Source organism: Strongyloides ratti, scaffold srae_chrx_scaffold0000002, assembly GCF_001040885.1.
Source record: "Strongyloides ratti genome assembly S_ratti_ED321, scaffold srae_chrx_scaffold0000002".
Taxonomy (NCBI): domain Eukaryota; kingdom Metazoa; phylum Nematoda; class Chromadorea; order Rhabditida; family Strongyloididae; genus Strongyloides; species Strongyloides ratti.
In genome coordinates, this window is record NW_020171510.1 from 1,918,723 (window position 1) to 1,943,084 (window position 24,362).

At 18.2% G+C, this 24,362-nt stretch overlaps 4 protein-coding genes across 4 annotated transcripts; 1 reads left to right on the forward strand and 3 right to left on the reverse strand.

Moving 5' to 3' along the window:
- Nucleotides 1–1,352: 1,352 nt before the first annotated feature.
- Nucleotides 1,353–2,374, reverse strand: SRAE_X000141500 (Hypothetical protein; the record flags this gene model as incomplete). The annotated part of the gene is made up of 2 exons (XM_024648685.1): nt 1,353–1,703; nt 1,751–2,374. 2 exons carry the CDS (start codon nt 2,372–2,374, stop codon nt 1,353–1,355), a joined length of 975 nt encoding a protein of 324 aa, XP_024498880.1.
- A 7,836-nt stretch (nt 2,375–10,210) lies between these two features.
- On the forward strand, nt 10,211–10,854 carry SRAE_X000141600 (Hypothetical protein; the record flags this gene model as incomplete). The annotated part of the gene is made up of 2 exons (XM_024648697.1): nt 10,211–10,280; nt 10,331–10,854. 2 exons carry the CDS (start codon nt 10,211–10,213, stop codon nt 10,852–10,854), a joined length of 594 nt encoding a protein of 197 aa, XP_024498881.1.
- A 1,373-nt stretch (nt 10,855–12,227) lies between these two features.
- On the reverse strand, nt 12,228–17,507 carry SRAE_X000141700 (N-acetyllactosaminide beta-1,3-N-acetylglucosaminyltransferase; the record flags this gene model as incomplete). Its single annotated transcript, XM_024648708.1, has 4 exons — nt 12,228–12,440; nt 12,479–13,355; nt 13,400–13,452; nt 16,875–17,507. The coding sequence occupies 4 exons, from the start codon at nt 17,505–17,507 to the stop codon at nt 12,228–12,230; spliced, it is 1,776 nt and encodes a 591-aa protein (XP_024498882.1).
- Nucleotides 17,508–19,157: 1,650 nt separating this feature from the next.
- On the reverse strand, nt 19,158–23,478 carry SRAE_X000141800 (WNK homolog; the record flags this gene model as incomplete). Its single annotated transcript, XM_024648719.1, has 9 exons — nt 19,158–19,255; nt 19,319–21,805; nt 21,846–22,379; nt 22,431–22,558; nt 22,598–22,679; nt 22,730–22,831; nt 23,010–23,073; nt 23,128–23,203; nt 23,267–23,478. 9 exons carry the CDS (start codon nt 23,476–23,478, stop codon nt 19,158–19,160), a joined length of 3,783 nt encoding a protein of 1,260 aa, XP_024498883.1.
- Between the last annotated feature and the right edge of the window lie 884 nt (nt 23,479–24,362).

The window sequence follows — 24,362 nt, forward strand, 5'->3', positions numbered from 1 at the left end:
TGTACATATTAAAATATATGAAATTACTTAATATTATGTTTAGTGATAATATTGACTTTGTTATGTTACTTTTATAACTAATTTGTAACAAGCGCGTAATTCGCACACGCTTACTTACAGGGCTGGGCTAAAAAAGGTATATAAATTTTTTAATTTTATTAATAAAATAAATTAAAATTTTGCAAAAAAATTTCAAATACATTTTAAATGTTTTAAAAGAAATTTGTTACGGTTTTTAAAAGAATATGTAGAAAAACGTTATCATTTAAGTTAATTAATTATTTTTTTTGAAAGGGAGGTAAAAAATTTTCTAGATTGTAAAATAATACAAATGGGAAAAATTTTGATAAAAAAGTAAAATAAATTTAAATTTAAAAAAAAAACGTCTTTTTAAAATTAATTTGCGGTTTCACTCACATTTTTGAAATTATGAGACAAATTTATTTTAAAATTATAACAATTTATTTTAAAGAAAAGAATTTTTTAAAAATGATTATACAAATTTTTCTTTTTTAAAATTATTTTTAATAAACAGAAAATATTTTAAAATAAATGATTTTTTCTAATATAAATAATAAAAAAAAATTCGTTTAAAATGAAACTTTAATCATTTGAAAGAACACTAAAAAATTAATTATTTTTAGTTGCATCAATTTTTCGAAAAATTAAGTTTTTAAAAAGTTATGACTGATAAAAGTTAAAAAAGAATTTAAAATTTAAATAAGTTTTTACACTATTTCAAGGATATCTCAAAAATGGAAAATGATAAAGACGTGTTCTAATGGTCTTAATGTAGAAAAATAAATTCTCCAGGGGTCATTTTTTTTTCCCAAAAGTTATAAAACTTTAAAAAATTTAAATTTTATATAAAATTTTAGAATATTATATCTCACTTTAAACTTTATCTTTTTGAATAAATAAGACCGGAAATGGTTCCCCGACCTTTTTTTATCTTAATGTCATCTTTTGCTAAAGAAACTCATAAAATTGTGATGTTGTAGCAAATGAAAAAAATGCTATTTTTGCTGCAATTTACTGCAATATCTATATGAAGATGCAATTTTTTCTAAAAGTTATTGAACCTTTCGTGACCAGCGCATTTTTTTTACCCTAGGATGAGTTAAAAAAAAATAAAAATTCTGAAAATTTTTTTACTCGATTTGCGCCTATGTATATTTAGAATATTCTAAAATTTTTAAAATATTTTAAATTTAATAAAAAGAAAATAAACATAAAATTTTTATAAATATGATTATAAAAATAATATTATAGTAATAAGAACATTTATATAATATAACATATTTGTAAAAGAATATCAAAAAAATTTTATAGGCAATTTTTATATTCAATAATTAAGATTTTTCTAAATCAAGAAGTTTTAAAATTTTTCTTTTTATTTTTTGTACATTTCTATAACAATTAACTTCAGAATCACTTTTAACCTCAATTAAAAGATGTAAAGGTTCTCTGACATATTTATGTGTATCTTCATCTGTTTCAAATGGATAATCATAAATTTTATTAGCAAAAGAAACACATTTAGATCCACGTATATGTATTACTGAATGTGTTAATCTTTCTATTTTTCGGAGTGTATTGCCAGATGGTCCAAGTATTCTTCCAAAAATATTAACATTTTTAACGTTATCAAAATAAATTTTTTTTGTCATTTTGAATTGAGGTTTTCCAATTCCATGACAATTCTATAAAAAAATTAAATATTTTAATGTTATAAAACATATAATCTTACATAACATTTTTTAATTAAAATTTTTCTATCATCATAGACAGTAACAAGATCAGTTTGAGATTCATGACGTAAATCTTCATATCTTTCCATGTTAACAATTGTTTGTTTTGGTGAACGAAGAATTTTTGTAGATGTACTAATATGTATTTTTAATCCAACATTAGAAGCCATATTATCGATAATATTTTCAATTTTTTTTAACTCTGCATCAAATTCTGACATTAAATTATAATCATAATCTTTGATATTCCAAATCTTTTTAACAATTTCAAAAGCTCTTATAATATAAACACCACATGCTAATTTTTTCAAATAATTTATTGGCTTTTCTTCTAACAATATCATAACAGAAACAATTTTATGAAACTTTTCTAATGATTTTTGATATATTAATGGTAAAAAATATGCCTTAACAATTGATGCTTTTAAAAAATCATTATAAAATGTTGTCAAAGAGGGATCTTGTTCCAAATGGTCTTCATCAAAATATATATTATTTTCAAGAAAATTAAAATTATCACTTTTTGTCCAATAACCAGCTTTAACACTCAACTCACTTTTTTTTATTCCAAAGGTATTTTCTTTAACTAAATTATTAATAATTGATGGAGTCTTTGTAGCCATGATAGAAAACAAATAATATTCGTAAAAAATGATAAAATAATATAATAACAATATTATTATATATTTAAAAAATTTATATAGAGAAATACTTAATGAAATTTGAATTTAATATAATTTTATATTTTTCTTTATCATTAATGTAATTTTTTTTTTTTGTATATATTGAATTTTATTATATGTATGCCTAATATAAATTATAGTCAATGTATAAAACTATAATTTAAAAATTTCTTTGATAATTATGAATATAAGAATTGACCATTTTTAATGTGTCTTTTTTTTATTAAAATAATTTTAAGAATGAACTAATCGAAAACGTTATATAATAAATATGTTTCATATTTTAAAATGATCTGTCTGATACTTTTTAAAAATTTACCGTTTAGAATATTTAATTGTTTAAATACATTCAAATATTATTCACTTATATTATTGACAATTAATTATACCAAAGAAATATTATATTTTGGTAAAATAACTTGATAATAATTTTTTTTTCAATTAAAAAAATGAATATTTGTATTAAACATATGAATAATCATAAAAAATTTTGATATAATGTTTTATCTACAGTATACTATTACATTTTCTAAATTTTTTAACAAATATATTAATTTTATAAGATAAAAAATAAACCTTAAGTATGTTGATAACAATAAAACATTTAAATATTTCAATCATTGTTTATTAACCGTTTTATTTTTTAAATAAACTATATACTATATGAATTATTATTTCAAAAATATTAAATGCATGTTAAATTATAATAGCAAAATTGAACCTGTTAACATGAGTATTTTTAAAGCAAAAATAATAAAGTTTTTACATTAACATAATTTAGAAATCTAAACATTGTAATTTCATATTATTGTCACATTTTTTTGTCACACAAAATTTATCAAAAAAATAATCTATTTTATTTATATTAATGTTATTTTCGAGATGATTTAAAATGAACAGTAATGTTTTACTTTTTTATAAGAAAAAAATTTGCAAGCTCCAAATTCAGTTGAAATTGTTTCAATTTTTTAAAATGTAAAATTATCTATGTGTATAAATACTTTATTAGTATATCTTATTCTTTCATTAATTAAAATTTTTAACCTTTTTAAAAAAAATAATTTTTTTTTTATCAGTTTTGTATATTTATATGTAAAAAAAGTTATTAAAGACAGATAATATTAATTGTTGAAAAAAGATATATATATATATAATTTTTTTTACAAAAATTTGTAACATTTTTATCTGTACCTTCTAAAAATATATATGTAAATTCACATTAATAAAAATTTTTTTAATTATCTTTGAAAATATCAAATATATTGGTTTTAAAAAAATATAATAAAAATATTTTTTCATTAAAAAAAAGGATTTTATAAAATTTTAAAAATTAGCATTTGTTGAAATAAAGATAAATACATTTGTTAATAATAAATTTTTATGCAAATTTACTATAATAAGAATAATCAATGTTATGTTTTTAAAAATATTATAAATACTACAAAATTTTATAAAATAACATTATTTCTGCTGTTAAATTATTTAAATGATTATGTTAAAATCATAAAATTATTTAGGTGCTATGATATCAAAAATTCACTTATAATAGCAACAAGTACTGTAGTTGGTTTTATGGAAACACTATTGATAATTATAAAATTCTATTTTAAAAAGTGAATCCAAAAATTTTGGTAGCTATTCAGAAAAATATTTATTTATAATAATTTTAATTTCTACAATTTTTTTGCAATCTGTTTGTACAATTTTAAATTCATGAACGTAAATAAAATATATGATTTCTACAAAATATTTATTAAATAAAAACCACAATCTTAAAGAAATAAATTTTTTTATATTTATTTTTTTTATTTAAACCTTTTTTAAATTATTAAATTGAATTTGTTTAGTTATTTACCACATCAGTATTTTATATTTTTTTAATTTAGTTAATTAATATTTTATTTTATTATAAAAAAATTATATTTTTTATACTTATATCATTTATTAGAAATTCTTTTTAACTAGAGATTAAAAATAATTTATAAATATTAGTTTACTAATTTATTACTAATATATATTTTTACTTAAAAAAACTGCATTTTTCTATTTAATATAAAAAAGTTTTAAATATAAACATTTTAATTGTCATTTTTTTAATGAAAATATACAAAGGAAATAAAAAAAATTAGGATGCTAGTTAAATACAGAATATTTTTTTTTAATTGTAAAATATTTTTGTATTAAATGTATCAGTTTTACTTAGAAATATTAACACGTAATTACTTAAATAAATTAAATACATTGATATTTTACAAGCATTATAAGATAGTTTAATAAAAATTTATTATTTTATGTCTTATTAAACGTAATATAAAAATATATGTATATATTAATATATATTAGTGATATAAACATAGTAATAATATTTTATTTTTATAAAAGATATATTCATAAAAAAAATTAAAATAATAAAACAAATGTTTAAAAAAATTAAAAATCATGCTTAATGATTTTAATAATAATTATATAAAATTAGGTATATTCATAAATTGATAAAAAAAAAATAGTTTTCTTTTATTTATAAAAAAACAGAAATATTTAAAAAAAAAAATAAGAGAAGTGATATATTCTCGCGAATATCAAGCATTTCGTTTATTTTATCATTATCTCTTTGTTATCTTTAATTTAAAAATAGTTTACTAAATATTTTAATCAATCATTATTAAGGTATAAAAGAGGAATAGAAAGTTTTTAAATTCATTATTGTAATTCATTTGTCGGCTTTATGAGATATTTTAAAAATATTCTAATTTTAGTAGTTGCATTGTATTATTTAATGTAAGACTCAAACTAAAAGCATCTACTTAAAATTGAGTCTTGAAAAAAAACTTATTAAAATTAGAAGGATAGGTAATTTATATGTGTTTATTGTATAAGCAATATCTCATGTACTTTTAAGTAACGTTATTTTTTATTATTTTATAAAAATTTTGTAAAATAAAAGATTATTAATTAAAGTGAATCTTATACAATTTATATTGCTAGATTTATATTTATAAAAAAATTAAAATGGAGTGTTAAATAGAGTAATTGTTATTAGTGCTCTACACCAACTCAATATTATAAAATTCACTTGAGTAAAAAATTTAAAAAGAATTTAGAAGTAAGATAAAGATTAAAAAACATAAGAAATACTTATTATATACTATATTTAAATTATTTCTTATATTTAAAAATGGATAACCAATATAATATAAAATAAAAAGGCAAAAAATTTTATATTGATATTATTTCATATGATATCAAATTAGTTGATATTTTTATGAAATGTTTTATTGCATATAGTTTTTTCTAAATAAATAAAATATAATTTGATTATTATAAATTTGTACAATGGCGAATAATGAAAAAACAATTATTCTATTTAATATATTTTTAAATCCATTTTTCAATTTTTAATTACCTACTAATAATTTTTTTTTAACTAATGATAAATATGATCAAATTTGATAAAATGATAACATTAATTTTGTACTTTGACAATTTGAAATCTCATTTATTACAACTACCATATCAAGTATTTTAAAATGTCTTGTTGAAACAATGTATTTACTAATTTTAAAAAATTTGTTAGAGATATTGTCAAGCTATTGATTAAATGGTTTTTTTTATCAAAAAAACTTCTTTAATCACTAACTACGCTATTTCAAAATTCATTATTTATTTTTTAATTCTAATAATAGTTAATAGTTACATTTTTTATTATTTTTTTTTAAATATACATCTTATATTGTTATATAAAAATCACTTCGTAATATAGTAAATAATCAATGCATCATTTTAGAATAAAAAAAAATAAAAGAAATAAAAGTAATTGATGATAAACTATTTAAGGATGATGATAAGTATAAGAAACGTGATGATTTATGATATTTATAATAAGTGATTGGGAGAATATGGATCATTTTGAGAATGTTATATATTATTAACTTATTAGTTGTTTATTATTGTTATTTTTTTAATTTAATTATGAACGAACGGTTAAATTTTAGATACTAGGTGTCTAAAAATATTTTACTATATACAATCGAATGATGAGTACAATACCTGATTTGACTTATTTAAAATAATTATTTTTAATTTAATGAATTTTTTAATTCGTTTTATTTGTCAATATGTAAGTATTTATGTTTTTTATCTTTTGTAAAAAAAATAATTATTTTTAAGTTGAAAATGAAAAGAAAAACATTGATCTATAATATATAATCTAAATTTTTCTATTTCCTTATAATTTGTATATTTAATAAAAAAAATATAATTCGACGAGTATTGTTAATAATTAAAGATAAAATACTTGGCAAATTTTTGATAGTTAATAAAACGGAAATATAAAATTATTTTAAAAAGTGATTATAAAATTATAAATTTAAAATTATATTTTAAATATGAAATTTAAATTATTATTTGTTTATTTATCAATCTGTTTAATTTTTTTATCAACTTTAAAATGAATCTTTTAAATTTATTATTATTTAACGTTACTACTTTATATAACGCCGATATCAAATTCGATTCTGAATAAGCATATTTTTTAGTTTTTATCTTAAATTATTATTTTTTGAATTTAATATTTATGAATTATAAACAATAAATTATTCTTAATTTAAAATATTAATAATTCAATTATTGTTTTTTTATTTCTTCAAATTTACTTAAAGTTGTTTATATATTTAAAATTAAGCTTTATTTTTTAGTCTTTAGGTTTCAAATATTAAGAAACTTTGGTATATAAAAAAACATCTCTGGTAGTATAGTGGTGAGTATCCGCGCCTGTCACGTGCGAGACCGGGGTTCGATTCCCCGCCAGAGAGTCTTTTTGCTGAAATTCTGATTTTTTATATTTAAAAATTCTTATTAAATTTTTAATACTAGTTAATTTTTATTCATATTCTTTGCGTAGTTAAGTATCATATAAATTAACAAGCTAAAAAAAGATTTATATCAAATTAATTTCACCTCAATAGATTATTCTTAATATTTTTATTTTTATATAAATTTTCTTTTCGTCTAGAACCAAAAGAAATGTTAGTAATTTTACTAACTTATTAATAAGATTATAATTAACTCTGTTGAAAATATTCAAACATTTTAAAATAATAATAAATAAAATTTATATTAAAATATTTAATGTTATTTACTTTTATCCTTACTAATTCCAAGTTTAATATCTTTGAGATTATTAAAACTATTTATATTATTTATGACAATGTCATTTTATTTAAAAGTTTCAGTTTTATTATTATTAGTAAATAAACTCAAATTATTTTATAAAAAAATTCCTCTATTAAGAATATAAAATAAAATAGATAAGTACAATTAATAACTGGATTCATAGGATAAGACACGGGAAGATAATTGAATTACAACAAAATAAATATATGAAAATTACAAAAATATTCTAAGTTTATATATTTTTTAAAGACAAAGAGAGGTCAGAAAACGCTTATTTTGGGGGTCAAAAACTACGTTTGATTTGTGTTATCAAACTGTTTAATTCTTAATATGCTTATTACATATTACTTAATTTTCAGCATTAATAATTATATATATAAATTTTAAAATTAGTATTTAAATATTTAATAAATTTTTCTATATTGAAATGATAAGTTTCTAAATCTATTTAAATAATTTTGTGTCAAATAGACCAATTGATAATATTAGGTTGTCTCATATGAAATGCAGTTTTTTTCATGCGCGACGCTTGCAGCTAGTTTTAATTAATAAGTAACTATGTTTGAAAGATTCTAAAACATTTGCTAGATTCCTATGAATCACCCCTGCATAATAGCAAGAAAATTATGCCAAAATAGAAAGTTTAATTATTTTTTATTTTAATTTTTTGCAATGCCTTCTAAGCGTCGATTTTCCAACATTTTCCTTTTTGAAGTCAAAAAAAGGACAAATGAAACAAAAATAGAAAAAATTTTTGATAATATTTTTAAGGTGAATCTTGTCAATCCTTTTACGGAAAAAAAATTTTTTTAAAGTTTCATTGTGAGAAATGAGAAGCTTGAGAATGCGCAGAATGGAGAAAAATTTCATTCTTCGATAAAAGCATCTTGAAGCATGATTTTAAAGTATATTTTTTACAAATAGTCAGAAGGACATATGAAGCTCCAGAAGTTTTAGAATCTAGAGTTTCTAACCATTTGTAGCAAAATAGATACTTAAAAAAGTAAGATCAAATGTTATCGCCAAGGTTGAACTTAAAGCAAACAAATCATCATATTGATGTCTGTTTTTTTCCAATTTTTGAGGATAAAAATGACTCATTTTTTAAATGAAACATAATCTATGATAAGAATTGAATTCTAAGCAGCAATAGTATCCACTTTTCATGATAGTTTCATAAAAATTATGATTTAAAAACTACAATAAATCCTAAAGAAAGAATATGGTTTTTTTGGTAGTTTTTTAAAAAAATTGTGCACTGGAGATCTATGAAACCTAGTAAAACCTGTTGAAACTATAAACACTAAATTCAATTGTGCACAATTAAAAAATGTTTCATAAAAATGGCCCTAGGAAAAATCTTTTTAGCAAAAATAAAAAACTAATTGAGTTTTACAAAAAATTCTCATTCATAGATTTCGGAAACCAAGCTCCAAAAACTGAAGGATTCAAAATATAAAAAATTCTCTTTTACCCAAGATATACCCCTAACCTTGCCCTCATACATCATCATTTTTTTAAAAATTTGAATCATTCTTAAAGAAGAAATTCTTCAAAAACGATAGGCTTTTAGAATCTGCCCTTGAAGCTTCTATCGCTTCTAGCTTTTATTCTAAACGTTTGAAAAGCTAGTTATGCATTAGAAGACAATGTGGTAAATCTAATGACTATTATTAGAAGAACAAATATTAATTTTCCACTAAACTACGCGCATTTAAAAATTTAGCAAAAAAAACTGCATTTCATATGGGACAACCTAATATTAAAGGTGCATTTTAAAAAAAGGTTAAAGATAAAAGAAAATTATTAAATCTATATTTTTTGCTAAAAGTGTGATATAAAAACATTAAAAATATAATAAATATATCATCTCTTAAAAACGTGAAAAAAACAAGAAAAATTATTAATGTTTTTTAGTATAATACAATTTTAAATTTAATTCTGGTTGAAAAATTTTTTACATATATTCCATAAGTTGAATTAATATATCAAGACAATTATAATAAAATTTTTGAACAATGTAGATTATTGTCTATATGCAATTTTTAAAGGAATTCAAAAAGAAATTTTTACAATTTTTGAATATTTTTAAATTTGCATTTTACGAATATAAAAACATTGTAGTACCAATATTATTTAGAAATAAATTTTATTTAATTATCGTTCATCTTATAATAAACGATGTATTTTTTATTGTTAATCTAATTTATTTTATATATATTTAACACTAGATTTACCATCAATTTCTATAAACCTATTTTTACCAAAAACAGTCAAAATGACTGGTACTGGTATAAGTGTCAATAACAAAAATTATATTTCTAAGTAATATTTTATAAAATAACATTAAGTTTATAAAATGTATTCTCTACTTATAGCTACAAAATTGATAACATAATTTTTAAAATCAAATTATTAAATTAGTAGTAATTTTGAAATAAAATTGCATGACCAGTCAAAATGACTGCTCTGGTAAATCTAGTGTTAAATTTAACTCAATTAATTTTAATTTTAAAACATAAATTATATCATTTAATGTTAATATATATCTATTACAGAATGACTGATAAAAGTTTCAAAATTAAAACTAATAAAAAAAAGAAAATGTCAAGAATAAATCTTGTAAATAAAAAAATTGATTCTTATAGAAAAATTGGTAACCTATCAGATACAGGTAAGTCAAAATTTTTATAAATTGATGTAAATATTTATCCATAAATATAGGTACAAAAAATAATTTGGAGAAAGTTACTTTTGATTCTAAAATCTTGCCAAGAGTTTCACGCAGTAGTACTTATTATGGATTAAATAGAACTATCAATTACTATGATTATGATGGAACTTTTAGACATAGAATTGTAGATGTAGAACCAAGACATAGACAACGCACTAATGGTATTGGCGGTTATGGTGACTCAAGTGAAAGTGAAGATGAGCGTATTCCAATAGAATATTATATAGATTACTATTTTAGTGATTCCTCGGATAATGAAACTACACAAGAAGATGATACATTTCAACGTCTTATTTCTGATAACAACTTTTTAGGTGAAATTGATGAAAGTCCTATATTAACGCGTGGTCGTTATGTACAAACTAATTCCGAAATATTAAGTAGAAGTTCCTCTTTATCTCCTTTACCAATTACTTCATTTACTATAGGAACACTTAATATTGAAGACATTAATCAAGAAAAGGAGAAAAATGAAAATAATACTGGTAAAATTAAAAGTACAAACCAAATTTAGGCAAGACTTTTTTTTGGCCTTTCCAAAAGTATGATATAAAAATTGAATTTTTTTATTCTAGAACATAATAAGTGTAATACATCAAATAAAAAAAATATAATATAAAACTATAAAAACTAGATGAAAATTTTTTAAAAAATATAATAACTTTTTTAATAAATATATGGTTTTTATTTTAAACACTTAGATACATTTTTTTTAATTTTATTTTAATATTTATTATAAGTGTATAATAATTTTATTAATATTACTACTAATATAATAGCAAAATACATAAACATTCAATTATAGTTGTATAGTAAAGTTCTTGTAACAACAAATTATGAAATTTATACAAGTATAAAAATTTTTTTTATCAAGATAGATAATCAATGATAATGTTGTTTTGTTTTCTTTATAATAATACCATACTTGATAAACATTGTTTCAAACGCTAAAAGCAAAAACTTAATATTTTTTAACTTTCCTAATTATTACAATTGCCCTATTTTTAAATTTTGTTATGTTAACTTAAGTTTTCCAGTATAAAGTTGAAATTTTTTTGAGTAATCAGCATGTATTGCTATCTAAGAAAAGTATCTTAAATATTTAAAAATTAAGTAACATCCTTTTACTTCTTATTCACATATACATATTTAAGGAAAGTTTTGTAGAAAATTAAACATTGATAACTTAGGTAGTAAAATATATAGGTTTTACTTTATCTTTAGTTTTATATTTGAGTTTTTTTTTCGGTATAAGTTGGGATAATAGATTGCAGTTGTAGTAGTAATTTCAAAGATTCTAAAATTTTATTTTTATTTTTGCTTTTCTTTCAATTTTTTGTGATGTGGAACGATTTTTTGACTTGAGTAGACCATTATTTTCCAATGTCAAAACAATTCTGATGAATTTACCTACATAATGCAAAAAGATTTATTTTTTGAAAACGTTAACCTAGAAAGTTTGGCTTTGTTATCAGCTACAAATAACATAGTTATTAAAACACGATCTAAAAAGATTTTTTTTTTGTGTACTTATTTGATGGATTAAAAATAAATTTGTTATAAACTATTTTGAAAAGTTATGTAAAAATTAATTTTTTTAAAGATTAAATATATTTTTACTTAAGAAATACAAAAATTTTATAAAACATTGATGTTAATACGAAATTAAATAGAATTCATATAAAATTTTTTAAAATATTTATTTATATAAATTTAAAAAACAAGTTATAAAAATTAAACATATAACATTAATTAACTATATAATCTAAACCAGTATTATTTTGGTAAGAACAATCTTTAAAGGTATTAATAGATGATAATATATCTATAATTATTATTTTTAAAAATTATAATAAAAAATTGTATTAAAAATATTTAATAAGGTAATTAATTACTTATAGGACATTTCTTAGCAGTAGATGGATATTTTATATCCATTAGTTTTTTAAATTTTTCTAATGATTTGTTTAATTGGTTGCGAGTTAAATATCTTGCAATTGATACAGCTTTTGATTCACCGTTTTCCTTAAATCCAAGATGAAACATAAAAACATCATTTACAACTAAAAATTTATAACCACTTCTACACATTTCCCAACGCTGAAAAAAAATTACAATTATATAAAATAATAACATACTAGAACAGTATTATCTCTATTTGGATATGGAAATGTTTCATCATGATAAGGTATATTACTTAAACTGACAAATTGTGGTTCCCATTTAAATCTATCATATATTGCTTCAAATTGTATGTCAGGTGTTTCTTGATCTTCAATTGATAACCATTCATCTAATCTAGATATAGAATGTGCACCTTTATATGTATGATGAAAAATAAAAGCTTTCTTTAATAATAATTGTTTCTTTAATTCTTTTTTAGTTAATGGAGCATTTGTTAAATTTTTTGTTTCTACTTCAAAAATTCTATAAACAAGAGCATTCTTATTATTTTCACTTAATACTTTTTTTGCAACATTTAACATTTTATTATGAAAATTTTTTGAAAACATATGATCTACATCACCTATAAGAATATATTTACTATATGAAAATTTTCTTGCAACATTTCGTAAAATATTAACAGGATAATTACTCATTTTAGTAGCAATTTCACTTTCATTTGCAAGTTTTTTTGTACATATTGCTTTTGAATAAGTAATTGGATATTTATAACAAATACTTTTTAATGTGTGTGAAAATAAATAAGTATCAATTGTATTGTTTATTAAATTTTTATAAACAAAATGAACTGATAATTTATTGGATTTCCCTATAATTTCTTTTATTTTACAATATGTACATATTGTTTCAAATGTATAAGTAAATGATGAAGTTAAATATACAGCTAATGAAATATATCCTTCCCAATTTTGTAAATGATTTTTGAGTTTATCAAATTTTTGATCACTACTAATATGTAGAATAAGTATAATATTATTATCGTAACTATAGTTATTACTTTTAATAATATTAGGTAAAATTTGAAAATTTTTATAGTTTGTAAAAGTTAATCTTCAATGATTAATAAAATAAATATTAATAATAATAAAACATACAAAGATTTATCAAATTCTTCTGTATACTTTATTTCTGAACATTCATATGGTATCTTATAATTAATATAATAGTAAAAAATAAAACTTAGAAAGACAAGTGTTAGAAAAAATACTTTCAATTTTAACATTTATTAACTATATAAATAATAATAATAAATTTTATTTTTCTACTAATAAATATATAAAATATATAAATTTAAAATGATATTAAAATCATGCAAAAAATTATAACATATTTAAATCAATTTTGTTATATTATTATAATAAAATAATAAGATTATACTATTACGTTTATAAAAGTTCATACCATTTAATATTTATAACAAAACAATTTACATTTTAAAATAAAAAATATTTTATCACATTATGGATCATCATATAATAATTCAAATTACTTTTTAAAACATACTTATATTGACGTAGTAATATTCTATTATCTAATATTCATAATTATTAAAATATTATACTAGCAAAATTTAAGTGTATAGTCTAATATTATTTATAAAAAATTACAATTTTTAATTAGACATATTTTTTTTTTTGACAACAATGTATTTTGTAGAAATAATATTATAAAGTAGTAATAATAATTATTTTCACAACATTAAAAAGTAACATTAAATAGAATTCTGTACACATATTATAAGATAAAAAAACTTTTTGAATTTAATATAAAAAATGTTTTGAATAATATATAAAATTTATATGGTTGTAAAAAACAGAAATTTATGATACAAAAGATATTTGCAATTAAGATTAATAATATTAGAGTATTTAAATATTGTCAAATATCTCTTAGTCATTCAATATTTTAAAATTATTCAAATTTAAAACAATTAGTAATAAATAGTTTACATTTTAATGAGATGATCTAATTTTTAATAAATTTATTATATTATTAAAAAATATTTCAGTCTTTACATGTTATTTATTCTTGAAATAAATACAATAAAAAAAAATACTATTTGTAAGAAAAAAAATTCCAATTAAATTTTTTTAAATATACTTTTTAACTTTGTTTTAAAAAAATACAATTTTGTAGAAGCTTATTTTTTTTTTGTTATTGAAATAAAAAAAAATATTTAAAGCTTATGTCAATAAAAATCAAGATTATTTGACAGATGAATATTAAAATAGGATGATATTATTATTAAAAATATACCAGTTTTTTTAATATATTCATATAAATTACGATTTTAAAAATTTTACTTAGGATTGTATTAATATATACATATGTATTTGAATTAAAAAGGTAAAATTTATTATTTATACATGCTTAATAATTGTCATATATCTTGCTAATTTTTCAAAATAAATAATTTAATTTGTAACAGAGTAATTTTTATTTAAAATGTTTTTAATTTTCAGTTAAATAAAAGTTAATGTTAACAAATAATGGTAAAAAAAATTAATTTTAATAAAAATACTTTATCAATATTGTTGAATTTAAAATATATACAAATTTAAATGAATCTTTATCTAAAAATATTGTATCGCGCCATTTAAAATAATGTATAAAAATTAATAAATAATATAAGATATTTATAAAAAAATAATTTTTTAATTCTAATAATTATCTTCAATTTATTGTAATAAATGAAAAATATTGTTTTAAAACATAAATTAATATATTAATGTTTTATTTTTTTATAAATAATTAATTAAAATGTAATACATTTTATAGTTATATTATTTAGTTAAAAAATACTTAAATAAAAAATATGATCTTACTTTTTTTTCTATAACTATTTTACTTTATAAAATTTGTTTTCTCTTTAATAAATGTGTTTTGTCATATTAAAAAAAGATTGAAAATACATAAACTAAGAAGTTAAAAGTAAATTATATTAGTAATATTTTAACAATTATATTGACTTTCAAACAAAGTAATAATTGTCATAAACTTGATATAACTTATATATTACAAATATTAAAAGATTAATATTTGTTTACAGGAAGTAATTTATTTAACACAATTTTAATAAAATATTTGTTTATAGTTTTAAAGAATTATACAAATTGTTATGAAACAATGTGAATAATAAAAGATAAAAATTTATAAAATAAATAATAAAAATTTTTCTTACTTCTTATTTTAATGCAATATGTTGTTCTTTAACAAAAAAAGTTACTATTCGTTTTATTGTAAAATTTGTAATAATATAATATTTATAAAAAAAGAATTAAAAAAAAATAAATGTAACAAAAAAGCGAGTGACTACATATCTTCATTTTATTAAATTTCTTTTGTTGAAAAAAAAATAAGTATTTCACTTCTATATAATAATAAAACAATTTTTAATTAAATAATAAAAGATTTCTTCTTACCATAGATTATTATGCAATAAGTTGACATTTGATTAAAAAAAATTTATTGTTCAAAATTACCAAAAATATTATCAACTTTTAATTCCTCAATATTAAAATAATAATTAAAATTAATTAAATTTTTTTATCATTGTAAAAATATTCCTTAATCTCTTCACTTTTTTTATCTTTAAAAATATTATATTTTCAAAATGAGATTATTTCATTAAATAAATGAACTTAAATATTATTTCTTTTTGTTTTTTTTTATTATTACAAAAAAAATTATTATATGTAATTAAAGAAACATTACTACATTTTTTATATATTAATTTATTAATATTTAATAATTTTAACAAGAAAACATTTTTTATAAATTTTTGATTAATAAAATAAAAAAAGTAAAAGTAATTACACTTTGAATGTTATAAAATATTAGTAGAAATTAATAAAAATATAGACTTATATATTTGATGTTAGCATTTATGAGAGCAAAAAAACAGCATTATTAAATTATAATTTATTAACTTAAAATTTATGTGGCTACCTAAAATAGTTCAAAAAAAAAGAAATATATAAAAATTATTATTTTTATTATTTACAAGTTTTTTTTGATAAACTATGTTTTTAAAACTGAATTTTATAAAAGTAAAAATATATATATTTTTGATCAATTTAAATTTTATGTATTTTATTCTTTAAAAGACTAAATACCTAAAAATTTAATATTCTTTTATAAGATATGTAGGACGTGACAGAAATTAAATCCTACTATTCTTACTTGCTTTATAAAAAAAATTTTTAATCTAATTTATAAAATTGTTTTTTAATAATTTATTAAATAAACTTTAAAAGATAAAAAAATTTATTTCATTAATATGAATTAAATTAAATATTACATTTTTTTAATGCCATTTTATAATAATATTTTATTAGAGATAATAAAATGATGATTTTAATTGTAAAATTATTTTTATAAATTTGTATATATTTTTAAGTTTAAATCATTAACTATTTTTTCAAATTTTTTATCAATATCATTTGTAAGACTTTTTAATTTTGCTTCAATATCTTTTTTATTTACCAAAAAATTAAACTTGTAAAGCCAATTTTCATAAAAATATTCATTATTACATTTTGATATATTAAATGTATTTAAATATATTACTTGTTTCCATGAACCAAAATCATTTGAATTAATAGCACTTTTTTTTAATCCATGTAACATAAAATCATTTTCACTAAATTGATTATCAATTAACCATACATCTCGGACCCATTTTCTTTTAGATAATTTTTTGATTATTTTTATTTTACCATTATCTAAATAATATTCATTATCATTATAATTATTTGTTTTTATAAAATAATTATTCATAAAATATTTTATACATGCTACATAACGTTCTGTGTCATAAAATGATTTACTTTTATACCAAATTTCATTACATATAAATGTACCATTTTTATAATTTTTAGGAATATATTTTAATAAATAAGGATGTAATGCTACATTATCACTACCTGTAAAACTATTTGGTATATATTTTTCAAATTCAGCCCATTTTAATAATAATTTACGTGTATATATACTATTTCTTATAAAATAAGATCCAGCTGATATTTCATAATTAAATATACGTTCCTCAAATAATATTTCTTCATTTCCAACAGGTAAATACTTAGTTAAATTATGTATTGGATTAATTACACCAATATCTGCATCAATGAATAAAACATATTTTGAGTATGGTATAACCTCTTGTAAGTAATATGATAAAAAACAATGTCTTTTAAACATAAAATCAATTTGGTTACATTTTGATAATATATTTTTATAATTATTTATATTAACTGTTATAAAATTATATCCATGCATAAGTGAATAGCACTTAGTTGTTTGAAAGGCTAATTCATAATTTGATAAATCTTCTGTATTTACAATTGATATAATGGTAATATTATAAATATTAGGTTTCACTTCAATTTTATTAGATTTAACAATTAAAAAAATTTTTTTGTCATCTTTTTTAAGAAATAAATATATTCCATATAATATAAATATTAATAAAAAATATGTTGTTAAAATAGACATTCTTTTTGTAAATTTCATTTTTAGACAAAATAAAAACTTAGAAAAAAAAAATTTTTATATATATATAAATATATACATGTACAACTTACAGATAAAGCAATAAAAATTATAAAAAAATGTAACGTATGAAAATATATTTTTTAAAAATAAACAATTTTTTTTTCCATTTATAAAAAAAAAAAACTTTTTCAAATAACAATATTAGATATTTTTAATATTTAGTTAAAAAAAAGTGTATAATATTATTTAATTTTACATTAGTTGTTGCTTAGATGTTTCTTTATATATATTATATATAAGTAATTTATATCTAAAAATATATTTGTAATAGATATATAATATTTATAATTATTTTTTTTTTCTTAAAATAAGAAAATTGTAGACAATATAATTATTATAATAAATAATATAAATATATATATTAATGTATATATGGATATTTAATTAATATCAACCTTTTTGAACTAATTTTTCATTTCATACAAATATTATAATTATTATATTCAAATTTAAAATACGTTAATCAGCTTTGCAAATATAGATGTACAAGTTATGATAAAAAAATATACATATATGTAAATAAATGCTTATAGAATTTTAAATAATCGTTAAAAATACCTTTATGTTGATTTGATTATTCTTATCAATATTAATAAAATATTAATAAATGAAAAAATCTTAGTTTTTTTTTAACTTATTAAATTCTAGTTTATAAAAAATATAATACATGCAATATAATATTTATTATTTTTTTTAAAAAGTTTTTTTTTCCATTCACTTATATTAATTTATTTAATTTTTATTACACACAAACAATTTTTAATTTTCTATACAATTTATTTAAGATTTATAAAAACATAAAATATCATTTTTTTATATGTACTTTTTTAAAAGTTCAATTTTTTAAATTGTTGTAAAAAACAATAAAAATAAGCAATAATAATAAATTGATAACTATTATTTAAAGATAAATAAAATAAACGAAACAAAAATATTTATATAAAATTATTTAAAAAAAATGGCGATAAATAAACAGTTAACATACTAATTTATTATTAACAAAGCATATTTTTTTAAAATTATGAGTCCAAATATTGTATACCATGACAACAAAAAATTTTTCCTATTTCTACAATAATATATTTATGTAGTTAAAAGAAAAACTTTTGTAATATTATTGCATTTAACAATATTGTATACCAATAATTATGTTTTTATAAATAAAAATAAATATAAAAAATTAAATTATTGTAATATCTTTGAATAAATTTTTTTTTTTTGCTTTTGCAAACGTAATCCATGCTTGCGAAAGTTAAACAAAAATGTAAAAATTTTTTATTTTTTTTATCAATCTTATTAAATGAATTTTTTCTCTGACACATTAATATTTTTCTTATTATCATTAAAGTTGTTATCTTCAATACTATTTATTGATGGGTTATTTTGAGTTACTTCTAAAAATAATTACATATATTATATTATTTTCAAAAAAAATTTTTTTTATATTAATAACATACCCTCATTATTAAGTAACTCTGCTAATCTTTTACTAAATTCGAGTACTTTTTTTTTCTTAAAGATTGTTTCTTCATCAACAAAATTACATTCACTTTTAAGAGAATTAGCTTTATATAATATCTTATTTTTAGCAATCGTACATTTTTCTTCATAAAAACTTTTATCTTCAAATTGTTCAGTTATTGATGTATTTCTTTGAAGTTTAATAACACTAAAAGTATGTTCTTTTGGTTCATCATTTATAATTATATGTGATGTATCAATATTATTTTCCGGTTTATTTTCACTTAATGTAGTTATTTTACTATCTTTTTTTTCTCTTTCATTTAATTTGTTTGAAAAACTATTTAATGTTGTAGTATCATTAATACATATTTTTTTATCATTTAATTCATTAAAATGTGAAATATCAATTGTTGGAGATTTTACAAAATGTTTGTCTAAAGTATTTTCTTTTTTATTTTTTGAATAATCAGGAGTTTTTGTATCAGCAAAAAATTGATATTCATTGATTAAATCATCTTTTGTTATTTTAAAGTCATATATATTATCATGAATAAATGATTTTCTTCTCGTTCTAAAAGTAGAAAAAGTCTCATCAAAAGTATCTAAATTTTCTTCATTGTTGATATCATTTTCAATAGATAATATTTTTGCCTTTTCATCAAAACTTTTTTTATTAATAATATCTAATTGTTGAGATATTTCAATTGTACTAGGAGCACAAACAGTAATGGAACGTTGTCTAGAATTTGCTTCCAAATTTCCATCATTTTCTAAATAAACTTTAGAAATTTTAAAATTTTTTGGAGCTGCTTTTTTTAGTGTTTTTTTAATATTATTTTCAATATTAACATTATTATTATTATTAGTATTATTTTGAATTGAAGGTTCAGTATATGTTTGTGATTTTGTCATTGTCAAAGAACGTTTTTGTGTTAATTTTATACATGTATAATAATTGTTTATTTTATTTTCTATGTTCATAACTGTTATCGTATCAAGAATTTGACATTCTTTAATGAATTTACCAAAATCTTTGTTAAATACATTAAAAAATGTTTCATAATTATTTGTTATAATGTGATGAGAAATATTATCCCTGTCAAATTTTATACAATATGGATTTGAAGAAAATAAATTGGGTGTAAATTCTTCAAATAACATTGCAATGATACTTTTTTCATTAGAAAAATTTCCATCTTCATAAGATATTTTATTTTTTAATTCATTTACTGATAAATTTAATTTACCCTCAGTAAAAATATTCCAAATGACATGTTTTTCTTTCTCTATATTTTGTTTAAAAGCTGGAATAACAAATGATTCTTGTAATAAATTATCCTCACTAATACTTTCTAATGAAAGCATTTTTTTATTGACTTTATTTTTTATATTTTTTATAAATTTTATTTGTTCTTGTTTTATTGAATTATCTTCAAATGAATATCTTATTTTAATTGGTAAACATTTTGTTGGCAAATTTTCAATCTTTGAAATAATAGCTTTCAAAATTAAAACAATTTTTCCACTAGAAGTTTTATTAATTACCTTAGTATTAACGAGTGATTTTACAACTCTCTCTGGAACACATGATTTAACAGTTGAAATAATAAGTGCTTGTTGTTTCTTATAAGTAAAAAGAGTATGAAATATTCTGTCATCTATACTAATTGTTTTAATTACTTTAACAATTACAAATTGTGCATTTTTATCATTAACAAATTTATCATCTACTTTCCATTCTTTTAATATTCTAAAAAATGCAGGAGAAAGTATAGGAATAACACGATCAGTCTTCATACCATAATTTGATTTTTTTTCATTAATTTTAAATTTATTATCAACGTAAAATTCTTCACAACCATTATTCATTTCTTCATTTTCTTTTTCTATTTTTCTATATTTTTGGTGTATTTTTGCAATTTTTATATACCTTTCAAGTTGTAATATTATTTGATGCTTTAACTTAATATCAATATCAAAATCTTTTATCAAACGATTTGCTACTTCAATACACTTTTCATTTTCCCAATCAAATGTACAAAGTGAAATGATTGTAGGTGATTCTAAATATTTCTTTCTACTTTTATTTGAAATATCACTAATTTCCAATGTCAATATCGTTTCATCAGATAAAAGATATTCTTCATAACAACATGCTTTAATTTTGATATCATAATTTTGATAATCAAAGAAAAATTGATCTTGTAAAATTTCATCGATTTCCCATCTTTCATTTCGTCTATTACGAATACATCTTTCAATAATAATTTTGACATCATCATATATATTTTTAATCCTAAACAAACAAAGTGGTTTAATATTTCTAGTTACCAAGTGAATTAATTCATTTGGCTTGCGACATTCTTGATATGGATATTCACCTGTAACCATTTCCAATAAACACATCCCAAAAGCATATATATCAACACCTTCATCATATTTTCCACTAAACATTTCTGGTGCCATAAATTCAGGTGTACCTATATAATATAAGTATTATTTTATCATTTTCAAACCTACCATTGACTGATTGATCTATAGAATTGCCCTTAAATGCAGTTAATCCAAGATCACAAATTTTAACAATATCACTTCTTTTATCATAAAGAATATTATCACATTTTAAATCACGATGAAGAATAACTGGATCATGAGTATGAAGATATTTTAAACCATTTAAAATTTGTTTTCCCCATGTTTTTATAGAACTTTTTGATACAAATTCCAAAGATGTTATATAATTTTTTAAAGAACCATTATCAAAATATTCCGTAATCATTACAATATTTGTCTCTATGACACCCTCAATTTTATATTCCCAATAATTTAATAATGGAAGAATATTTTGATGAGATAATAAACTAAGTATATATATCTCTTCTCTAATTTTTTTAATTTTGTCTGGAAATAAATTATTTTTTGTTTCACACCATGCAACATAAATTTTTGAATTTTTATCATAACCTTTATAAACTTTTTTTAATGATCCGTTACCAATTTCTTCGTTAAATTGAAAATATTTACCATCAGGTGAACAGTCAATAACTTTTAAATCTATATATAAAAATTAAAATAATTTTACTAAAAAAAAACAAAAAAATTTACCTAATCCTGCCTCAAGTGTTGTCAAAATACGATTATTTAATTTTTTTTCATTGTCTTTATTTTCTCTTGTTAATATTATACCTTCTTTTCTAGGTAGTTTGCTTTCATTTTTTTCATTAGATTGTTTCCTAAAATTTTTAATTAATTATAAAATTAAATAAATTTACTCAGAATTTTTTTTTTTTTCATCAGATGTTATTACATTAGATGGTATCAATGGTAGTTCATACTTTTGATTTGGTAAAGAACCTAAAAATAAATTTATATTTTTTATATTAAAAAATATTTTCATAATTTACCAAATTTCAAAGAATTTTCTCTTTCACAACAATTGTCATATTTGATATTATTACTATAACCCATATTATCAGGTGCCTTTTCATTAAGAAAAGATATACTGTCTAAACAAAAGTGTAATGTTAAGTAAAGTTAAAAATTATAAAAATAAAAATATTTTATATACTTAGATAATTTATAATATATTATATATAATTACATATTTAAATTTTTTCAATAGCCATTATTATATTTATTATACAATCATATAATAGTTATAAAATAAGATTATTATAAACTTACCCTTATTGTTTAATGGCTCAACTTCTGTATAATTGCAATTCAATAGATTTTTATTTTCATTCATCTAAAATATTTATATTTTTATTAATAAATATAATATGTTATTTAAAAAAATTACCCAATGAATACCATCATGTACTATATCTAAAGCTACAACAGACTTTTCCAAGTGCATTTTACTATTTTTGCGCCAACTTTAATAAGAAAAAAAAAGAATATAATTATTATTAAATAAAAGATTATTCAAAGTAACTTACTATTCACGCTTTTTTTCAGCAGAAATGGCATTGTTTTTGTTAAATAATGTAAAATCAAATTTCTTAAATGAATCATTTTTTTTTTTAATTTCATTTATATTATTTGAGACTGCTGAACCTTCTATTGTTTTATTAATAACAACGCTTGAATTATATTTTGAATTTTGTAATAAACAATTTGATTTTATATCATCTCTCTCTTGAGTAGTCATTTTCCTCTTCCAAATGAATAGACCAAAAAAATAATACTATTATACCAGTTTAATTATAATATTTTAAAAATTAAATAAAAAAAAATATTAATTTTTATATTAAATGAAAATTAGAAACAAGAATAAAAAGTTATTTTTTAATATCTTCAATTTCAATTATCTAAAAAATAATATATATAATAATGAATAAAAATAATAATAATCTTTATCTTTTTACTAGTATAGTTACTGATTGTAATAAATTGCATTTAAAAAAAAACGCCTACAATATTGTAAAATTATGATAATTAATTATATTCAAAAAAATTACAAAATAATAAAAAAAAATAAAAGTATGTTAAAATTAAAAAAAAAGATATAAAAAAAAATTAAGTAATAAAGTTGAATAAAAAAATTGAAATAATATGTAAAAAATTATCTTATATTCATATTTTTTATTTCTTATATCAATAAAATATGCTTTTAAATATTATTAAATTATTTAAAGCTATTATTTAATTTAACTGTTAAGACTATTTAAAATGTTATCACTATTATTAATAGCAAAGTAAAAACATCTACAAATAATAATGGTAAATAAAACAAATTTTATATTATAAAAGGTAAGAATATCCTGATAAATAACAATATATTAAATTAAAAATAATTGATAATTTTTTTAACATATTACATGTTGGTAACAAATAAATGATTAAATAATTATATTGAAAATAAAAAGAAGATCTATTTGTATAAGTTGACAAAAAAATTTTTCTGATATTCAAATTGAATGTTTTATATAAAATAAATTTTAAAAAAGTCAGATAAAAATATTTATATATATATAAGGTAAAACAAAAAATAGATCTAAAAATAATAAATATATTACTAAAATTATTGGAAAA